The sequence below is a fragment of the Hippocampus bargibanti genome, linkage group LG02, assembly GCF_051943395.1.
Source record: "Hippocampus bargibanti isolate YZ-2025 linkage group LG02, ASM5194339v1, whole genome shotgun sequence".
Classification (NCBI taxonomy): Eukaryota; Metazoa; Chordata; class Actinopteri; order Syngnathiformes; family Syngnathidae; genus Hippocampus; species Hippocampus bargibanti.
The window spans coordinates 24529144-24549916 of NC_142735.1; the positions used below are offsets into that span (position 1 = coordinate 24529144).

Genomic DNA, 20773 nt, shown 5'->3' on the forward strand with positions numbered 1-20773 from the left:
GGGGCGTCATTCTTCAATATCCCCAATGAAAATGATCACGGCATATGGAATCAACAACTTTAGTTAGAACTTGCTTCGTCAGTCACAAGAGGGAGTCTTGTCCATAAAATGTGATAAAGTGTACAAAATGTCATTTGTGGGGTCGGGGGCGGAACCGACTCGTCGTCATCAGTTCGTCATTATTTTAAGTCGAACCAAAATGTTCCTCTTCATCAGTCGTGGATATTTTAACCCTGCTTCCCTTATCGTGAAATTGTAGTCCAGCTCCTTTATTTTTGGACATAGCTGAATTTCACCGCTCTCTGCCATCTGTCAATTATCAGTCTGCCAAAAGGGGAAAAAACATATCAGAATCAGAAAGCCTTTAATAGTCCCACATTGGGGAAATTTGAATATTATCCATCAGATAAAAAAAATCCAACTTGATAAAAACGCGAAATGGATCGCATTTACATAATTAGTGTATCATATCATATGTATTAGTGCGTCATATTGTGTCAATCAAAAGCCTATTTGACACACACTATCGGTCCACAAGTCAATCTCATTTCTGCTGGACTCTAAAAATCTATATGAACGTGAACATTTCTTTGTCCTTAATTTTTTGTCGGCTGAGTTTAATAGTCACTTACCGTACAGCAGGGGTGTCAAACTCATTTTTTTGCCGCAGGCTACATTGCCGTTACGGTATTCTTTCAGGGGCCATTATGAATTTGAATGTTTAATCGCTCAACATATGACATACAGAGTGCATAACAAATTAATGAATAACTAGTACTCAAGTTTGAAGTAAAAAAATAATGACTGTTATTGTGGTTGATATACAACAATTTGAAATTTTGGGTCGGACTTTAACAAGCAACATGAAATTTCACAACTTTGATTTGCTTTCGTGGGCCGAATAAAATGATGTAGCTGGCCAGATTTGGCCCCCGGGCCTTCACTTTGACCCCTGTGCCACCGCAACAACTTTATACGGTGTACTCAATGGAAGTAACCATGCTGCATTCGCCCCACTTACAAACTCACGAGACAGGGTGACCGGCGGTTTTGATTGTATGCCCAACTCTCTGGCAAAACTACACATCAATCCTTCATTTTCCCTGCATCTAAATCCCCAAAGCATCCATCACAAATTAATTGTCATTCCAAAAATAGAAAATGGCAACACCCTCTTTGATATTTATTTTCCAATTGCTGCCAACTGTGAACAATGTGTTTGTGTAAGTGAACATGTAAATTCTCATTTTACCCCCTTCCTCTGTTGAAATGCGGGTAATGGAGTGAAATGTTGATGACTCGTATGCAGCTGCTCGTACAGCCGCCACCATCCAGACATCGCGCTTCGGCAAATAGCTGGAAAATTGCCCAATTTACCAAGCAGCGGTTGTGCTTTTATCCTCAACTTGCAGCGCTCAGCGTGCGTCGCGGCTGCCTGTAAATTGGAGCCATGGCGACACACTTTAATCGCAGGATGTAGCCTTAGTATACTAATTGGACCAGTCGAGATGTTTTGGTTCGCCATGCCACACGCAGCTGCGGTTTCGGCGGCGGCGTCTTGTGGCTCGCGTTGAAATATTTATGAAATCAGGAAGTCCCCATAAATTGTCCAGCGAAAGGCCCACAGTGACAAAACCTAAACACACACACACACATATTTGTTTGAATTGAATGTGTTGCATATTCTGCTAATCGTTCTCACGTGAGTCACTGGTGACATTTCAAAATAAAAGCAGACACTCCCTGCTGTTAAATAGCCCAGCGTTGCATAGGTTAGCACTTTGACAAGAGCGCTTAGACTGAATTAATTGCCTGACAAGCAGTTTAACAAGACCTTTTTGTAGCTAATATATGGTTTTCATGTGACATTAAAGAAAATGAATGCAGCTGCAGGTGTCAAGTGTGTTTTGCTGCGCTGAAGTCATTCTTCCAAACGGGCCTTTGGGCTCATGCGCAAATTCTTTCAATTGCAATTCTCGAGCAAATGTATTTAAAGTATACCTTGTCGAGAGTTCAGACACGCCAACGCTCAAAGCTGCCTTGTCCGCCATGCAGCATAATGTGTCCCATAAAAAGCTAGAAGCTGCTCAGCAGTGACTGAGCAGCAGGCAAGTGTGCAGAAACCCGCAAAGCAAAAGCTGCTCTCCTGCTCTCTGATGTTTTTTTTTTCCTCCCGAGCGACCACACTTCATTAGACTCGTTGGCCTCTTGTTTTGTCTGCAAGATGGCACGTGGGGGCAGTCTGGCTTCTTCATGTCTGCAATTAGCAGCAAGCTTTTCGCACATTTATTCCATATTCTACCAATATGATGGTACAGAATACGGTCTTTGTCCTCACGAGTAATATCATTAACTCATTCACTGCCAGATCATGTACACAAATGTGTCCACTTCAGTGCCAGGGTTTTTGTAGTTTTCACGTAAATTGCAGGACCCATAGAATATTGGGTTTTAGGAATACATAAACATTCAATTCAGCGTAAGAAACCTTAGACCAGTGGTGTCCAAAGTCGGTCCTTGAGGGCCGCTGTCCTGCCTGTTTTCCAGCTCTCCCAGGAGTAACACACCTGATTGAAATGATCAGCTCATCAGCCAGCTCTGAAGCAGCATCAAAATGGTCCTGATGATTTGAATCAGGTGCAATGCTCCTGGGAGAGCTGGAAAACAGGCAGGACGGCGGCCCTCGAGGACCGACTTTGGACACCCCTGCCTTAGACTCTCTTCTTTCATCCAAAAAAAGAGTTAATTGCTGAGTTATATATGTCTGGAGTTATCTGAGATTAAAATGGGGGCGTTATATAGCGCTTTAACAACAGCTGAAGCTGTAACAAAGCGCTAACATGGACAAAAGGCAAATGCTGCCCCCTCTGGAAGGGAAAAACATTGCCAGAGGTCTGACCAGCGCTTTATCGACACCCCCACAAGAAAATCTAAAACCCAAACAAATTCGGGAATGGCGCTCCACGTCCTGCTTTTCAATTCCCGAATGAATTTGGGAATGGTAGCGAATGAGTTAAGCACACAAGGACTTTCAGGCCCTCGTAAAACACCTAGGGACATTTTAGAGCGTAAATGTTAACTGGTTGTCACCTGCCCCATCCAAGTTCCTGGACAAAAGCAGTCCATCATAATCTCAACACAAATAGTGTGCATGAAAAGTGACAATCTATTTTCCACTGGTGATAATGCAGAACATTCACTGGTCATGGTCACAAATGACCTCACCAGAGAGACTTATCCCCCTCCTGCTGTTCTTGGCTCACTTTATATCTCAATGACAGAACAACTTTGCTGTCTGTCATGTGCGGTGTCCAACAAGGATCAATCCTTAGCCTGGTAATATTTATTTATTTATTTATTTATTTATTTGCCTTGCAGGGGGATGCAGGCTCATCGGCGGCAGGCATCAAGGTAAAAGCAATTTAACAACCTAAAACCCTAAAACAGTATGACCAACTATTGTCTTTTCTTGTGTTCCAGGGTGAACCTGGAGAGCCCGGAAGAAGCGGACACAAGGTAAAGATGGATTTTCTGCAGCTGAAGCTGTAAAGTAAATTGATGTCTGCGCTGCCAGACGTTGACGGGCTAGAGTAGCGTGGACGTGCAAGATCACATCACTCAGGATCAAATTTTGACCAGAGAATTCCAATCTCAGTCGAGCCTTTGTCTCCAAAGTAGAGAATGATGAGCGAGCTCCACGGGAGGCCAAGCGAGAACCTGACGCAACTTTTAGCTGCGGAGCATCACGGCGATCTCGCTTGACATTTTCTTTGGCTCATGGCGCGCGAACCTCCCAGATTATGCAATCCTAGTGGATGGACTACAATTATCTGATATGGACTTGAAATGTGGGCGGTCCGGTGTTCAATGGTTAGCACATCAACCTCAGAATGCAGAGGTTCAATTCAATTTCCGGTCTTTCATGTTCTCCCCATGCCTGTGTGGTATTTCTGCGCGTACTCTGATTTCTTCGCACATTCCAGAAACATGCGTGGCAGGCTATGGATGATGGGGAAGCAAGCGGCAGGTTCTTTTCAAGAGGAACTAAAGTCGAGAATTTTTTATTACACTTATTATTACATAATTACTCAAATTAGTGTATTCTGGTTAGTAATATGTCCTTGGGAATTTGAACAAAGGTCAAACAAATTCCTGACGCACCGAAGACCCTGTGTGGCGCCACCCCTGCATGTGGTAATTAGCATAATGCCATCTTGATGTTGTCACTTTTGTTTTTTACACAATGTGGCAAAATAGTCTTACAAAAACAATTCTAATGAAGTTTACCTTCAATGGGATACAGTGCCGCAGGAAATGAGTCATTTCTCATTTGTGGACTCATACAAACCCGAGAGCTTTTTAGCAAACACCCGTATCCTCTTCGCACACAACTTACAGCCGCTGTAATTGTTCTGACAGGCTGACGTACGATTATCCCTGACACAGTATCACTTGAAGTTATGGTTGCGCATTAAACGCCACTGTCGGACATCCTCACACAATTTGTCGCAAATGCGGAAGATACCGCGAGAAAGGCTTTTTTGTTGATGACTTTTACGACGCTTTCATTCGCCACAGTGTCAATTTACAGCTTTTGCAGTGATCCCCCTGTGTAATGTTACAGCTAATCTTTCCTTCCTATACGCCATAAACACGGACATTGGGACAGAGTGTAGATCATCCAAGTTTTTGTTTGTAAAGTCTCTCCTAAGCTTCGCCGAGAGACTTGATTGTCGGAAGTGTTATTCAAAGATCTCAGCTTGTCGGCGACATCGAAAGCTATCCCAAATGATCACCTTTGCTGTTGCAAAGACCTTTTTTCAACTATGCAGTGTGATCGCAGCAACTTTTTTTTCAGCCAAATTAATTGCATTGCAGGTTGCGAGTTTGAGTGATTTAACAAACTAATCTATGTAGATGGCATGGTTTGGTGTGAAAGTGCATGTGAGCTACCTTCTCCCGGTGACAGCCTCTAGTGACGGACGACGAGGCACATCAGGTTGTAAAGATGAGATGTGACACAAATCCCAAAATCTTGGGCATTCAGTCCATTTTCAATTGTCAAATCCAAAATTGAAAAAGGGAATGGGGTAAATCCAGATTAGATGGTGGATTTGGTTGGATTTCTTCTTTTGAAATTGTTTTTAACCAAAAACAACTACATTAAAACATGACACTGAGCCATACATGGGTTTTTGTTGTTCTTATTAACTCATTCACTGCCATTCCCAAATTTATTCGGGAATTGTAATGTGTGACGTGGAGCGCCATTCTTGGACGTGGTTTTCATTGTGGGGGTGCCGATAAAGCATTGGTCAGACCTCTGGCAGTGTTTTTACCTTCCACGAGGGGCAACATTTGCCTTTTGTCCATGTTAGCGCTTTGTTACAGCTTCAGTTGTTGTTCAAGCGCTGTATAAATCAATATGTATGCATTGTATTTTGTACAGCCACCCCCATTTCAAGCACATATAACTCCAGACCCATATACCTTAGGAATTAACTTCTTTTTCTAATCAAAGTAGAGAGACCAAGGTTTCTTACACTGAATGTTTATGTAGTCCTACAACTCAATTTTCTGTGGCTTTTGCAATTTTTGTGAAAATGACAACAACCCTGGCACTGAAATTGACCCATTTTTTCACATTGTCTGGCAGTGAATGAGTTAACAATGATTTATTTTTTGTATGGCCCTTTGTGCTTACAAGGAAACTGTGTTGACTAGAGTCTCTAGCTGAACTGCAGAAGTGCAGTCGATGATTGGACCTGCACCCACTAAGTGTTACTATTAAAAACTCAATCTGAGTTGCGTGATTTCAAATTCATTTCAATCTGAACCTAAAATAGAATTCTGGTGTGAAATGCGTTTGATTATAAAGGAAATATAAAAATAAGGATTTGTTTTCCTTTGATTGCCAATTGAACATGTGAAGAACGAATGTTCTGTGGATTCCCGTAGCGCCTCTTAGCTTAGCTTCGCTGTAACATGTCGCAACTCTTCCTGTGTAGGGAGAGCCAGGACTTCCAGGCCTGCCTGGGCTGCCAGGGATTAAGGTAAATGATTTGCTGTTTCCATCCTCACCCTCTCCCAGCCCGCTTTCCATCTGCTTCAGCCCATCACAACAAATACTCAACAATTTTTTGGGGGGTTTGTTTTCTTTTTTTTGTGGCTCCATCTGCTTCCTTTTTAAGTTAGATTTTTTCACATTGTTTTCTGGGTGTGAAACGATAGTTATTCTCTCTAAAATCAGTTTTTTATCTTGGTTTTGTTTTTTTGTTTTTTTGGTGTCTGGAACAGGTTTGAGGTATTTTTTGTGGGGCACAATCTGCTTTTCGTGAGACTTTTGGAACAAATAAATAAAACACTTTTTGATGGTATGTGTTAGACATTGCATTCCGTTTTTAAGGCTGTGAAGTCGTAGGCCATCAATAGACTGCTGTCCATCATGTCCACCAATGCAGGCCTCACATGTTTGAAGTTGCATGGATGGTTGTTTGCATCTTCTGGCTGAGTCACCTGATTTTTTTCTTATGTATGAAGGAAAAAAAAACTATTTGTCAACAATGCACTGAATTCACAAATGTTGACTGTGCTTTTTTATGCTTGTCAAGCTTAATATTGCACTTTTTCTCAACTTAAAAGCCTTGAATGCTTGATGGATCTAACAGAATTTTGCTAACGTAGCACTCACCTAACTCTGAGATTGCACTTTCGCCACTTTCTGCATCGTCCGCCGACTTTCCGAGCGTGTGACGACAGGCGGGCGGTCGCAGATGATTTAGCCGACATTGAACTCAGCGTCGCACCTCATAGCATCCCCTCGCTCCTCATAAGTCTGAGATGAGAAACCCTACTGACTTTACAGTGTGGTCCATACCGTTAGTACACATTGCGACGCTGTCCTGGGAGCAAAACGCTCAAGTGGCTGAAATGTGCAGTTTTTTTTCCTCGTCCGTGCGAGTTGTACTAAAATGTGACTCTCACTTAGGACATTAAATGTCTTGTTATTTCTTGAATGTAGGGAGAGCCAGGATTCCTCGGTCCCCAGGGAGAGCCAGGCCTCCCGGGCCTTCCAGGAACTAAGGTGGGAGAGCTCCACATTGTACAACTCAGTTTACATCACACACGATGAGCTCATTTTTTGCTGATACACGGTCCTTGTAATAGTACGTATTTGAGTTAGTGGTGTGAGTGTGCGTTACGTTCGGGTTGAGTGAACACCTGGCTGCCGATGCTCGCCCGCAGAAAAAAATCTTAGGCTGTCACTGTAAAGTGCCCTTCAGAGTTTTGAAAGGCACTTGTAAATACAAAAATACAAAGCAGTGACACTTCTTAATTTTAACCTGCAATGTACCAAGACACAAGCCATCAGTCATTTGGACATGTGAAAAAACCTGAAAAAGTGGCCGTAACGTATCAGGCCGGCAACACAGATGCTAACTTCAAAATCAAAGCATTACAATTCAATAGCCTAACAAAGATTTAATTTTGGAGTTTGATGTAGTAGCAAGTGCTATGGATGACTGCTAGCTTGACTTCAGGCTTGCATTCATAGAATTTAACTTCTTTTTGCACGATTGACTGGTTCGCTCGTTGGCTTTGCAGTTCAGAGGTACAAGGTTTTAATCTGTGCTCAGACCTTGCTGTGTGGGGTTTTCTCCAGCTTCCTACCACATTCCAAAAACATGCTTGGAAGGTTAATGGAGTAGTCACTGTTGTCCCACGGTGTCATTGTGAGTGTGAATGGTTGTGTAATGGGATTGGCTGGGAACCAGTTCAGGGTGTACCCTGCCGACTGCATAAAAATGGCTTGGCTAGGCTCCACCACGCCCCGTGACCCTCGTGAGAATAAAGCGTTTCGAAAAGAGATGAATGGATTTGTGTTAGCATTTTTTAGGCCTAAAGGCGGTGCCATTGCCTTGATCAATCCAAAATGAATCCAAATATTGTTGCTAAACGTGTTTTATTGTTTAGGTTTGGATTTTTTTTTTTCGGCCCTTGCTTTTGCATTACCTCTAAAATGTCAGTGGGGAGTGAACCGTTCTGTGCTTCCTTTGAGTCGTGATATTATCACACTGAGAAACTGACTGTGATGCTCCACATGCACATGAAGGAGGACAATTAATAATGTTCTTGTCTGGACATCCAGAATGTGTTTGTGAGGAAGGGATTCAATATGGGTGGTTTATCTTATGGCAAGTCATTCCTTTTCGTTTTGGGGGGAGTGCAGAAGGGGCGTTATGTTGTACAAATGTTTAGGTTGGTCTGTCTTCATTTCAAGAAAGGTTACACGAGTCGAAGCACATCTAAATTGCACCATAGCGCCATCTCTTGGGCATGTTTGCTCACTCACTACAAAGTACACCGAGGAGTGCAGGAAGGGCAGAACGTAAACAAAAATTTGAGATATACGCATAATTACGGGGGCAGACGACGAAAATGAATTGTTGTTGTTTGTGCGTATAGGGGGAAAGGGGTGAACATGGACCACCCGGAAAAGGCGAAAGAGGCGACCTCGGACCTGTCGGACCAAAGGTATGTTATTCCTAATTGTTTTGCCGCCCCCTAGAGGCACAAGTTTACCCTGAGATAAGGTCTGATTGACATGTTCATTTTGTTCGTAGAGTGCTGCCGAAAGCATTCTAATCAAAATCCTGATCTTAACATTCTTCCCGGAGTTTGCATATTTCAACTCAGGGGAAATGAGTTGGCCATTTGTTTATGTCTGGCTCAGACCCTGCAGGTAGCTTCAATAAACGGCAGTCTCAACTCAGATAACCCGCACGTGTTATACACACTAATTAAAAACAAAAGTGAAATCTCGCCTTAATCGGTGACAGACTTCAAATAAACACCGTTGGTTTTTTTTTTGTATTTTTTTACGTGTGAAAACTTACACCGTGCGACTCCCTCGAGGGCCGCTCGCATGTGATTTTTTTTAAATAAGTGGGATGACATGGAAACCTGAACACCAACTTCACTCGACCTTGTGAAGGGCAGGGCACCAAAAAATTGGGAGTCTTGTCGTCACAGCTGCAGAAGTACCACCAATGTGCATATAGAAGTATAAATACGTCAAAGTTGAAGTATGGATTCAATTACCAGTGCTGTAGTTTTCGTACTTCTATTATTATTATTATTATTATTATTATTATTATTATTATTATTATTATTATTATTATTATTATATGCTGTCTGAGCATCCCCCCACATGCTTCTTATACTGCACCTTGGGCTCCCAATTCCTTTGAGATATAAATCTTCTGATTATCCCAACGATTGTTCAAGTAATTACATTAAAAAAATAGATTTTTCGTAATGCCAACAAAAAATATGCATACAAGGTGCAGGTGTGATTTTTCGTTCCCAATGACAACACTCACATTTTACTCTGGATTGACTTTGGCTTTACACTGAATTTACCTCTGAAATGAAAATGTATATTTTTCATTTTTGGGATCATCGTGAACTGATTCACCCACAATAAATAAACAAAGAAATAAAGTGACAGACAGACTGACGGACAGACGGATGGACAGATAGACAGATAGGTAAATAGATGGATAAATAGATAAATAAAGAATTGAGGGATAAATAAATGAATAGATGGATAATTAAATCAATAAATACTGTTGAGCCTAATTACAAGTAACCCACCTATTTAAAATTGAATTTTCTGTGTAGCTCTCTCTCTTGTTTCTATTTATAATTCTATTTTATTTATTGCATTCTATTTCTGATTGTATTTTATTTATTATTGTACCTATGCTTGTCTGTGACTGTAAAGTGTCCTTGAGAGCTTTGAAAGGCGCTTAAAATGCAATGTATTATTATTATTATAAATAGATGGATAGATAAATAAATAGATGGATGGATAAATAAGTAGATAAATAGATACAGTAACTAAATGGATAAATAGATCAATGCATAGATAAACAGATCCATAAATAGATAAAAAAAGATAAATAGATAAATAAATAGACATGCAGATAAATAAATAGACAAATAGATAAATAAATAATATATAATACATAATAAATAAATAAACATTTAATTACATATACTACAAAAAATATTTTTTGAAATACTTGAAGCTGCGTTTTTAGGCCGCCTCAAGACACAACACATTCGCTGCCGCTCTCTATTTCCATCATTTTGACATCCGTCATCCAGAGGTTGAAAACAAATACAATTATAAAAATGTCAATGGCAAAAAAAAGAACATTAAATAAAATTACATTTAAATGAAATGAATATTTTGAAAAACAAAGTATGGGAATGCTTGTTTTGTCATGTACTTGTCATTTTATTTTCTTTATCAGGGTTCACAAGGAGAGGCAGGCACACCTGGAACCAAGGGGTCAAAGGTTATCATCATTACCATTCTGTTTTTTGTTTATTTTTTATGTTATTTTATTATACTTTTTTGGGGGGGGGGGTTGGGGGTGGTCATTCGGAGTCCATGGGGTCAACTAACTTACATTTTCTCCATTCTGAATTAGGGTGAAAGTGGAGAAAAGGGAGACTTTGGGCTTTCAGGGCCAAAGGTGAGATTCTAGCCTTCAGGTGATGTTATCATCGGTATCGAATATTTGTTTAATGAATGTGCCAAATATCCTCGCAGGGCCCACCTGGGCAAAAAGGAGATCAGGGGGCCACGGAAATTATTGACTACAATGGGAACATTCAGGAAGCGTTGCAGGTCAGACAACGGATGATATCTTTTGGCTCTATCGTCTCAAGTCGCGGTTTGAAAATATAATTCTTCGGGTATGTCTGTGCCATATGGTGACGCAAAGGTTTGTTTTCTCTGCAATGTTATTTCTCTCCTTTTCGGTGTGCTGCAGAAGATTACCACTCTTACAGTGACGGTAATTATTTGTCTGTATTAATAATTCCCATCTGCGTTGTTCATCGCATGAGCACAATCCTAACTGCGGTTTGCCTATACCATGATTATTTTTTTAACCATTTATGGACCAAACAGTGACTGAACTGGTCTACATTTTTCTTCATTAACTCATTCACTGCCAGACGATGTGCAAATATGTCTCCACTCCAGTGCCAGTGTTTTTTTGGTATTTTCACTCAAATTGCAAGACCCACAGAATATAGTTTTAGGACTACATAAATATTCAATTAAGTGGAAGAAACCTGGGACTCTCTTCTTTAATTAGAAAAAAAGAGTTAATGTCGAAGTTATTTGGGTCTGGACTTATCTGAGCTTGAAATGGAGCTGTACACAGGCAAATGGTGCCACCTCGAGGGAGGGAAAAAAAATTCAGAGGTCTGACCGGTGCTTCATCAGCACCCTAAACACAAGAAAAACCAAAACCCAAACAAATTTGGGAATGGTGCTCCATGTCATGCTTTTCAATTCCAGAATACATTTGGGAATGGCAGTGAATGAATTAAGTCCCCCTCCAAAAAGTGATAATGTCATCCCCGTCACCAACAATCATCTGTCTGTCAGTCGTTCTCAAACCTGTTTAACCATCGAAAGAAAATAAAATACTGAGCACACAAAGTAGCACCACAAAGACCTACATTGCAAATGCTGTACAGTAGGATAGTAGGCTTGTGTGTTCGTGTTCCTTTGACTATTACTCGCGTCAGCCATTGTTCACAAGGTACTAATTTGCGACAATTGTTCGCATGCTTTCATCAAAAATATTCAATGTGGATGTAATAAGCGGCTGTGCCTAAATGTACGAATTGAACTTATTATGTGACCATGCTCGCAAGTCAAATTCAAGATGAAAACTCACATGCCTGAAATAGAATGTCAACACATGAAAGAGTAAAGCAAGTACGGAGGAAACAAAAAGATTGCCTGCTGTTTTGAGGTTCCAGCATGGTCACGTAACAAATAATATTTGTACGTCAAGGCAGCTTTGCATCATTGAATTGATATGTCCCAGCTAACATGTTTTCTACTCAGCATGTGTTCAAAGCTTCAGTTCTTCCAAATCATCACTTAACGTATGCTAGCTTTGCTTTTCATCGTTGCTAAAGTGTGTCATTATAAAATGGGACGTCTTTGCTTGTGTGCAGGGCCCGCCGGGTCCTCCTGGGCCTGTAGGACCGCACGGTATGAAGGTACGTGTGGGCAGTGCGGCGGTAGACCGGTTAGCACATCACTGTGGAAGGCCTCAAATATTCATTTTCTCCCCTTGCCTGTGTGGGTGTTTTCCGGGTACTCCGGTTTCCTCCCATGTTCCAAAAAAAAATGCTTGGGTCGGCTAACTGAACACTCTAAAATCTAAATTAACCCTAGGTGTAATGTTGAGTGTGAATACTGTAGTTGTTTATCTATATGTGCCCTGTGATTCGCTGGCAACCGGTTCCGGTTGTACCCCTTCTCTTGCCCAAAGATGGCTGGGCCAGTATGCTGCAGCATGCCCGCAACCCTCATGAGGAGAAATGGTTCAGATGGTGAATAGATGTATGCTCATCCTGCTGTACTAAATGACGAGTTTTCCCGTTTGTGTTGCGGCAGGGTGACCGTGGTATGCCTGGGCTACCGGGACTTGACGGAGAACGGGTAAGATAACGTCACAGATGTATGAAACTGTTCAAGACAGAATCAGTGTTTTTTCCCCCTTCTTTATATAATCATTTATATAATTAGTTCATTATTTGGCAGGGCTACAAGGGTTCCAAGGGAGACATGGGAATGCCTGGAGCATCAGGAGACAAAGGAGCAACCGGTTTACCAGGCTTACCTGTATGAAATATACAAATATTCCCATAGTGCTTTAAAGGACTACCGACGTCTCCGGACAAGTTGTGTCCATAATTTGTATAATGGCTTCAAATGACTTCTACTGAGCGTATTTTTCAAAGATTCCACCGCATATAGCTATACAGTAAAGTCTCGTTATATCGATATTCTCGGGAGTTAGAAAAAATGTCGATATAACCGTACTGTCGATATATCCGTCCTGCGCCGAACTGCATTAACAAAAGCCGCCAAAAAATGGCATCCAAGCGCCATATAAGAAACGGAGCTGGCCATGAGCTCACCATTTTGTGCCTTTTTTTGGGGGGGGGGGGAGATGTTCCCCCAATGTTGCCTCAAAATGGCACATATAATTTTTTAATCGATTGCAAACATGTATGCGTTCCTCTTCAGAACTACAGTGTATTTGAATCATATTCATAACTGGATGTGTAACAAGAAAGCATATTATCCGAATCTGAAGCCATTGTTTGGATTCACAAGCAATGCAAGACGTCTTGGCGTGAAGTCATTTTTATTGGTGTTTTGCATTTGAACAAAAAGTGACATTGGTTGTCCTTTAATACACAGTATGGAATGTACAGTAATTTTCAAAATCACGCTTCAGCAGACGATTGCAAAAAAAACCATTGCATTCATATACAGTACAGTGGGCATGTACATAACACAACAGGGAAACTGCAACGCTTACATCTTACTGTATTATGTATGCAATTTAAAAAAGTCATCAATCTTCTTCTGCTTCCCATTTTTACCTTTTAACACAAACACTTCAATCTCGTCTGCTACACACGAGCTGGCATCTGAAAATGGAAATGGATCTGCTACACGGGAGCTGGTCACGTAACAAACTCACGTGACCAAGTCGACCAATGGCGCGACCGATGGCGTGTATCGATATAAACATAGCAAAATGGCCGGCGGGAGATGAAAAAGCACCGTAGTAACCGGATTATCGTAAAAACCACGAATCGTACTAAACGGAACTAATTATACATAAAAAGACTAGAAATGTGCACGGGAAATGAAAATAGTGTCATAATAAGCAGTATTATCACTATAAACGATATCGATATAACGAGACTTTACTGTATTTTATGTGCTTGTTTGGTCTGAAAATTTATCAGCCTGTGGAAACGGGCTGATTCATTCCTCACAACAGCTCGGTGGCCATTTTGTGCGTTTTCTGGGACGCTACATTGCAGTCCTGACGGCTGGAATTGATACATAATTGATTGATAAGTACTTCTTTAATCGATTGCAAACATGTATGCTTTCCTCTTCAGAACTATTTGAATCATATTCATAACTGGATGTGTAACAAGAAAGCATATTCTCCGAATCTGAAGCCATTGTTTTGATTCTCCAGCAATGCAAGACGTCTTGGCGTGACGTCACGAACTAAGGGCGGGACTTTCTGAAAATGCCCAATTCGCAGCTAAATTTTTTGCAGATTTTGGACACTTTCAGTCATTTTTATTGGTGTTTTGCATTTGAATAAAAATATCATACTGCGTATTTGGGGTATTTTAGCTATAAAACGTTTTTCTGATGTCAGTTAGGAAACAAAAAAGTGACGTTGGTTGTCTTTTAAGAGACATATGACTTTTTTTTTGCGCAGGGCACAAACGGAGTGAAGGGAGACAAGGGAGATTCAGGTCTGCCTGGTCCACAAGGCTCATCAGTGAGTTTCACCGTTCCACAAGACTAACGGGAAAGTTCGAAGCTTCACATGACCCAAATATGTATCTCTTTAGATAATTGGCACTCCAGGGGCACCAGGACCTCATGGGCCCCCTGGCCCCATGGTGAGTCTCAGCACTGTAAAAACATGACACACTTGTCTTTGTGGAGGAGCTTCCTGGTACTAGTTTGTTCACAACTGAAGTGACAAATTGATGCCAGTAGGTGGCGGCAATGTGACACTTGGGATTTGAGATCAACTCCATTTTGAGTACATGAGGGAATACAAGGAGAAAGTGTGTGTGTGTGTGCGTGTGTGCGTGTGTGTGTGTGTGTGTGTGTGTGCGTGTGTGCGCGTGTGTGTGTGTGTGTGTGTGTGTGTGTGTGTGTGTGTGTGTGTGTGTGTGTGTGTGTGTGCGCGCGTGCATGTGTGTGTGTGCGTGTGTGTGTGTTTGTGTGCACGTGTGCGTTTGATGAATATGACAAAGTGGAAAAGCTTGTATAAATGCTGACAATGACAATTGCCGTGTATGTTCTCTGAAAAATAAAGTGTTCCTTGTTTTGTCTTTCAGGGACCCCACGGTTTCCCCGGACCAAAGGTAATTTATACCCCTGTTGGAGAAGTCCAATTGTGTCATCAACATGATGATAGTATTTTGGGATTTTTCTTTTTTATCTTGGTTTGAATTCAGTTAGTGTTCATGAGTTTTTTTTAATTTGTTTGTTTATTTTGTTCAGGGGATGTTTTTTGTTTTCTTTTCTGATTCGTTTTTTTAGATATATATTTAGATACGTTGAGTGAAAAATAAATATGAAGAATATAATGTGTGATAGTAAACTACAATTCTCAAATAACAGTAATACCAAATAATAATTGAAATTTAACCCAGAAAGCTCAAATTTGATTTTAAAGAGAAAATCAACCTAAAAAATGTCTTTACAGATATATTGGGACTCTTGTGCCTCCACTCGACTAATCAAGCAACACTCTGATTAATATTACATTTGTGGAATATGAATTAAGCTGCAAAATGTACCCCTTTTATGTGCATCTCATGAGGCGGCCATTTTGCCATACTGTGATTTCATTTTTCAGACAGGAAGTGACAAAATGGCCGCTCTCTTAGATGGACCATAACGGGTGGATTTGATTTTCTTTGTTAATTGTTGTCAATACTGTGTATTGTGAGGCTGCATAAAAGTTCTTAGTGTAAAGAAAATTTTGGAGTTGACTTCCCCCGATAATTGACAGATGAAAAAATAAAGCATTTTCCCAATAATTCTAATTACAGTAAAGTCTCGTTATATCGATATCGGATATATCGATAGTCCCGGTTATATCGATACTATTTCTATGCACGCACGGAAAAAATTACATGCAAACAGGGTCAGATATATCGATAGTCCTGGTTATATCGATATTTTTTCGGACTCCCTTGAATATCGATATAACGAGACTTTACTGTACTTGTTTTATAAACAGAAGCTGTCATCGTAGTTCATCTTCGAATTGTTTTGAAGCCTTTGTTTTTATTTATTTATTGATTCATTTATTTGTTTTTTTGTTTATTTTTCAAACAAAACAAAATGATTTTTTTATTTATATTTCCTCAGTTTCTTAGTTTTCATAAACTGTAATAACTCCTCAGAAACAACATGTTGTTTGGCCACCTTCCATCACAATGCTATTGACTCCTTATCCATCTACTTCGTTTCGGTGCTTTGTATCTTTCCCGCTTACATGTGTTCACATCTTTTATGCCGCAGGGTGAACCCGGTTTGCACGGTACAAAAGGGGCACGCGGAGAACCAGGCCACAAGGGAGACCGAGGACCATTAGGGCTCCCTGTAAGTACGCCCAATGCCTCTACGACTTGTGGATTTGTGCACCAGAGTGTTTGTACGTATGTGTATTATATTGATGGTATGCGTGTGCGTATGCTCTCATTCATTTGCTTGATTAGTTTGCCAAATCCCAGTAACCCAGCGTTTATTTGGAAGTCAACTCAGCCTGAGAATGTGCAGGAATAACAGAGTTCATCTGGTACTAATCCCGCCTTGTCCATGTTCATGTCACTCATACGCCCGTAACCACGCAGGGAGCCTCCGGCTTGGACGGCAAGCCCGGGATTGGGGTGAGTGACCGAGATGATTCGACCACCCCAAAACTCTCATTGTCCCGTCTCCGATTGTCATTCAAACCCGCTTTTCACACTTCCTGTTTTTCACGCATGAGCAAACAAGTTAGCGAGTGGTTCCTTGACTTCTTAAAAGCCTCAACAACCAGCCATTGCTTGGTCCATTTATTTTCGCTCTGCGCTGCGACTCAAATTTAGAAATCCGGAGAGATGAATATAAGTTATTTTATTTTTTTATTTTTGGCTTGCAGTCACCCTACTTTGTGGATCCGACTATCTCCCACTTGGGTTTTAAATTGATGATTTGACATTTTAGCAGCAGTTCAGTGTGGTTTTGAGTCCAGTTTTTGTCACCCCATTGCGGCTGGCAAGGATGAAGCTTTTTCATGGATCCGCAAAACAGTCATCCGGATCTTCAGAGTTGATTTTAAGAATGTGCGTTTCGTCTTTCAAGCTCAAAATAAATGATTCTCAAAGTACTACAAGGAGCTTTTGTTGCATGCTGGCTCCCTCAACTGCTATGAGACCAACAGTTGAGTCGTGTTTAGCTTTATAGAAAAATACATTCACCATCATCTATCAAAACTGTTTCTTTTGAAACTTTCATTCATGTGTCTTTTTTTTTCAATTTGAAATGGAGTTGCCAGTTTGGATAAGGAACCAATTAAACTGTGATTTCAAGGGACCACTGCGTTAGCAAACAAACTCGCAAAACGTCGCGCAGCATATGTCAGCACGAGCACGCACGGATTCATCACGTGCACAGGGTCATTGTCCAAATATGTTTGGGGGAATTTCCCTTTAAAGGAGGAGCGCCACCGATATGCAATCACCACGGTAACACTTCTCATTGCAGGGCACAGACGGGCCCTCGGGTCCAGCTGGTCCGGCCGGGCCAAAGGGGGACAGAGTAAGAAGCACTTTGCCACCTTCAACTAAATTTTGAAGCTTCGGCTGATTTTGTTGTTTATGTTGCCGGGTCAGGGTGAGCGAGGGGCAGCGGGGGACGCAGGACCGAGGGGACCCTATGGACTACCTGTGAGTTTCCGGATGTAGAATTTGGATGTTTTTCCGACCGGGATTGAGGGTTCTGATCCGTGTCATCCTGTCTTTGCAGGGAGCGGCAGGAACACCGGGCTTGGATGTAAGTATCACAATAAACTAGAAGGACGTCATGTATCGTCTTGAAAAGTCTTAGTGCAGGAGTGTCCAAAACGTTTTTGCAAAGGAGGCCAGATTTGGTGTGTTAAAAATATTGTGGGGCTAACTTTGGCGGACACTTTTTTACATAGAACTGCGATTAATTTAAAGAAATCACTTCACATTGAACTCTTAAAAAATAGCCACTGTCTCTTCACAAATGAAGCAGACACGGTTGTTCCGTATATTAGTGAAGAAATAGTCCAATGTCCACCAATCCTTGAACCGTCCGTCAGCCCTTGCAGTCAATTTTCCTCTTTGTGTTGATTGTCGCCATTTTACTTTTTTTTTTTTTTTTAGAAAATTGCAATTTTAGAAAATTTTTAGAGCTCATTCACTCAATGACTCCTATACTAATTGGCTGTGCCAGGTTGAGCCTCTAAATGGCAGCACTTCGCACACGCAAGTAATAGTGCTAGTGCCCAATGTACAGTATTAATTCTACATGCAGGCCAGATGTCATTTATTTTATGACAGAGGCTGCGGGCCGGATGAAAATTGACCACAGGCCGCATTTGGACCCCTGACCACACTATGGACATGTCTGTATTAATGTGCATTGTCAGTCCAAAGGTGTCATTGACATCCTTTGCTCATTGTTTTGATGGTTTTCCATCTTTGCCTTCCATTTTAATCAGCAAGCGTGCCGAATAAGAACAGGGTACCTGAATCCATGGATCCTATCCTGCGACGTCCTTCAAAGCGGCTTGCAACCTTGTCTGTTTTCTGTCTGTCTTTGTCTTGTTTGATTCATAAAGTTGCCATCTTCCAGGGGTTGCCGGGTTTGAGAGGAGAGAAAGGCGACAGTGGGGAAAGAGGAGAGAAGGTAGACGTAGAATTAGATATACCGCATTGCTTCTAACACGAGACCCCCCTGAACTCCCTACCCTAGTGTCAATGGACACGGCGAGTTTTTCAATTTGTTAGCCTCACAGCTAGCACTTCACAATGTCATCTTTATCTCATGCTAACCATATCCACCCATCACAAATCACCCCTCATGGTCATTCCAAGTGAGGTCCATTGACAGCAGGTTCTTTGCCTCCCTCTTTGATTGCCACCGCGCATCTCGTCACCTCCGACGCTTTTGTTCGCCTGCTCTCACGTAAGCTCCATTCGCAAACCGTGTCTTGAGCTAACTTCTCTTACTCACCTGAAAAGCCCAGGAATGAAAAATATCACATTTTCTATGCGCTATTTCATTATTTTAGTCCGCACCGGGTAACCCGACTTGAGATATGACGTCAACAACAGACGAATGCATGACTCAGGGGTGTTTGTACAGGAATGAATCTCCTTTTGCTGGTGTTTTCCCTGCAACTCTTTCTCAACCTTTGCGCCCTTGACAGCCTTAAAATGTGGTCAGCTTCACTCCCTATGACTATACTATTTCCCGTTTCTTTACTCCCGAGAGACCAATCTAACCTCCCCCTGTTGTGGGTTCCCCTTTTTTAATCACTCCCCTTTTCCTCACCTCACCGCTGATCTACCCAAGTGATTTTTTTTTATGTGACCAAATGGTTGTATCCGCAGGGGGAGAAGGGAAAGAAAGGCAAAAAAGGGCCTAAGGGCGAGAAAGGAGAACAGGGTGCCCCTGGATTAGATGCACCCTGCCCATTGGTATGTTGCAACTGTCAGCTGGAAGTTGCGTCCCCAGCCCTGTAGGATCGTCTCTCCGAACGAGGTCGCGGGCCGCCTTATGGCCACACCGACGCCCGGCTAACCGCCCCGCGTTGGAAAATAGCCCCAAACCCGAGCGGAGGCTGAATTGTGGCGTCGGCTAGGTCATGAGGCGATGCCGCCGTCGCGTGCGCGCTCAGGCATATCCCATTCCTCCGTCTGTCCCAGTAACACTCCGAGGTCATTTTTGCAAACAGGGTTTCCGGGGATTTAAGGGTGAAAAGGGGGAACCAGGGCAGCCCGGTCTGGACGGGCTGGATGCCCCGTGCCAATTGGTACAGTATTCCTCTCTTTCCTCCACCACTCGCCCTAACGCCTGTCGCTCGCCTCCACCCATCAAGCACGTACACAGCGCACGCATGTGCAGTCATTTTCTCATTGGTCACATGTGCACCAACATCCACTGCATGCGATTAACGTTTTCACTGCACGCAGCCTTTTTCAAACGATATAAGTCGAATGGGACACGAAGAAAAAAAAAAAGCTTGCATCAAGATCCTTTAACGCCCCCCTTTCATGCCCAATTAAAAAAATAAATAAAAAATCCCAATCCTATTTCCTTCCAGATGAGCCATCCAAAGCCCCTTTTAACAGCACACTAACTGATTCTCTGCTGACAAGTGACCCCCCCCCCCCACCTCTATTTACCCCCTTCCCCCATTTACCTGTTCCTTCCTCTTCTTGTACCAATTGGGCCAGACCGTCACAAGTGGGGGACAATCCAACGTTCGATCAGAATTTCTTGACACTTTTAACGTCATGCGACGCAAGTCAAAAGCGCTCACATGCACACGATGCGCATTTCGCTTGACTTTGCAATATTTCACCAAAACAAAGTGAGAGACTTGAACCAGTATGTCATCTTGCATGCTATTTGTTTCATTTTGATGTGTATTATTTACATGAATGACAATATAACGTCTGTCATTATTTTATATAGGTAAGGGAAGTTCATAAATGAATGAATGAATGAATGCGTGCATGAATGAATGAATAACTGCAATTTAGGAAAGCAAGTATTTTATGAACAGAATAAACAAAATAATAAAAAACAAAAATCCTTGTATTTTTTATTTATTTATATAATTACCGTATTTTCAGGTGTATAAGCCGCACCCAAAATCCTTGGTTTTCTTCAAAAGAATACCCTGCGCCTTATACGCAGGTTCACCTTATACGTCAAGTAATATTGAGCCACAACAGGTCTCGCAATGACTGTCAGCAGCCACTGACTCCATTTTCCCCCGTAGGAGAAGTCATGCGTCACCCAAGCCTCTACTTTAGCGCCTTATAATGTGGTGTGCCTTATATTTGGAAAACTTTGATATTT

At 41.8% G+C, this 20773-nt stretch overlaps 1 protein-coding gene across 1 annotated transcript in view; it reads left to right on the plus strand.

The window, feature by feature from the left end:
• Positions 1-20773, plus strand: part of col25a1 (collagen type XXV alpha 1 chain) — a 48023-nt gene that overhangs the window by 21955 nt on the left and 5295 nt on the right. Inside the window, exons 11-32 of the mRNA XM_088990380.1 lie at positions 3379-3411; positions 3481-3516; positions 6009-6053; positions 7022-7084; positions 8467-8535; positions 10323-10367; positions 10503-10547; positions 10625-10702; positions 10848-10871; positions 12055-12099; positions 12500-12544; positions 12647-12727; positions 14364-14426; positions 14500-14550; positions 14998-15024; positions 16193-16273; positions 16525-16560; positions 17420-17473; positions 17548-17601; positions 17681-17707; positions 18536-18589; positions 19641-19718. Coding sequence (XP_088846506.1) covers positions 3379-3411; positions 3481-3516; positions 6009-6053; positions 7022-7084; positions 8467-8535; positions 10323-10367; positions 10503-10547; positions 10625-10702; positions 10848-10871; positions 12055-12099; positions 12500-12544; positions 12647-12727; positions 14364-14426; positions 14500-14550; positions 14998-15024; positions 16193-16273; positions 16525-16560; positions 17420-17473; positions 17548-17601; positions 17681-17707; positions 18536-18589; positions 19641-19718 — 1134 coding nt within the window. The remainder of the gene's footprint in view (positions 1-3378; positions 3412-3480; positions 3517-6008; positions 6054-7021; positions 7085-8466; positions 8536-10322; positions 10368-10502; positions 10548-10624; positions 10703-10847; positions 10872-12054; positions 12100-12499; positions 12545-12646; positions 12728-14363; positions 14427-14499; positions 14551-14997; positions 15025-16192; positions 16274-16524; positions 16561-17419; positions 17474-17547; positions 17602-17680; positions 17708-18535; positions 18590-19640; positions 19719-20773) is intronic.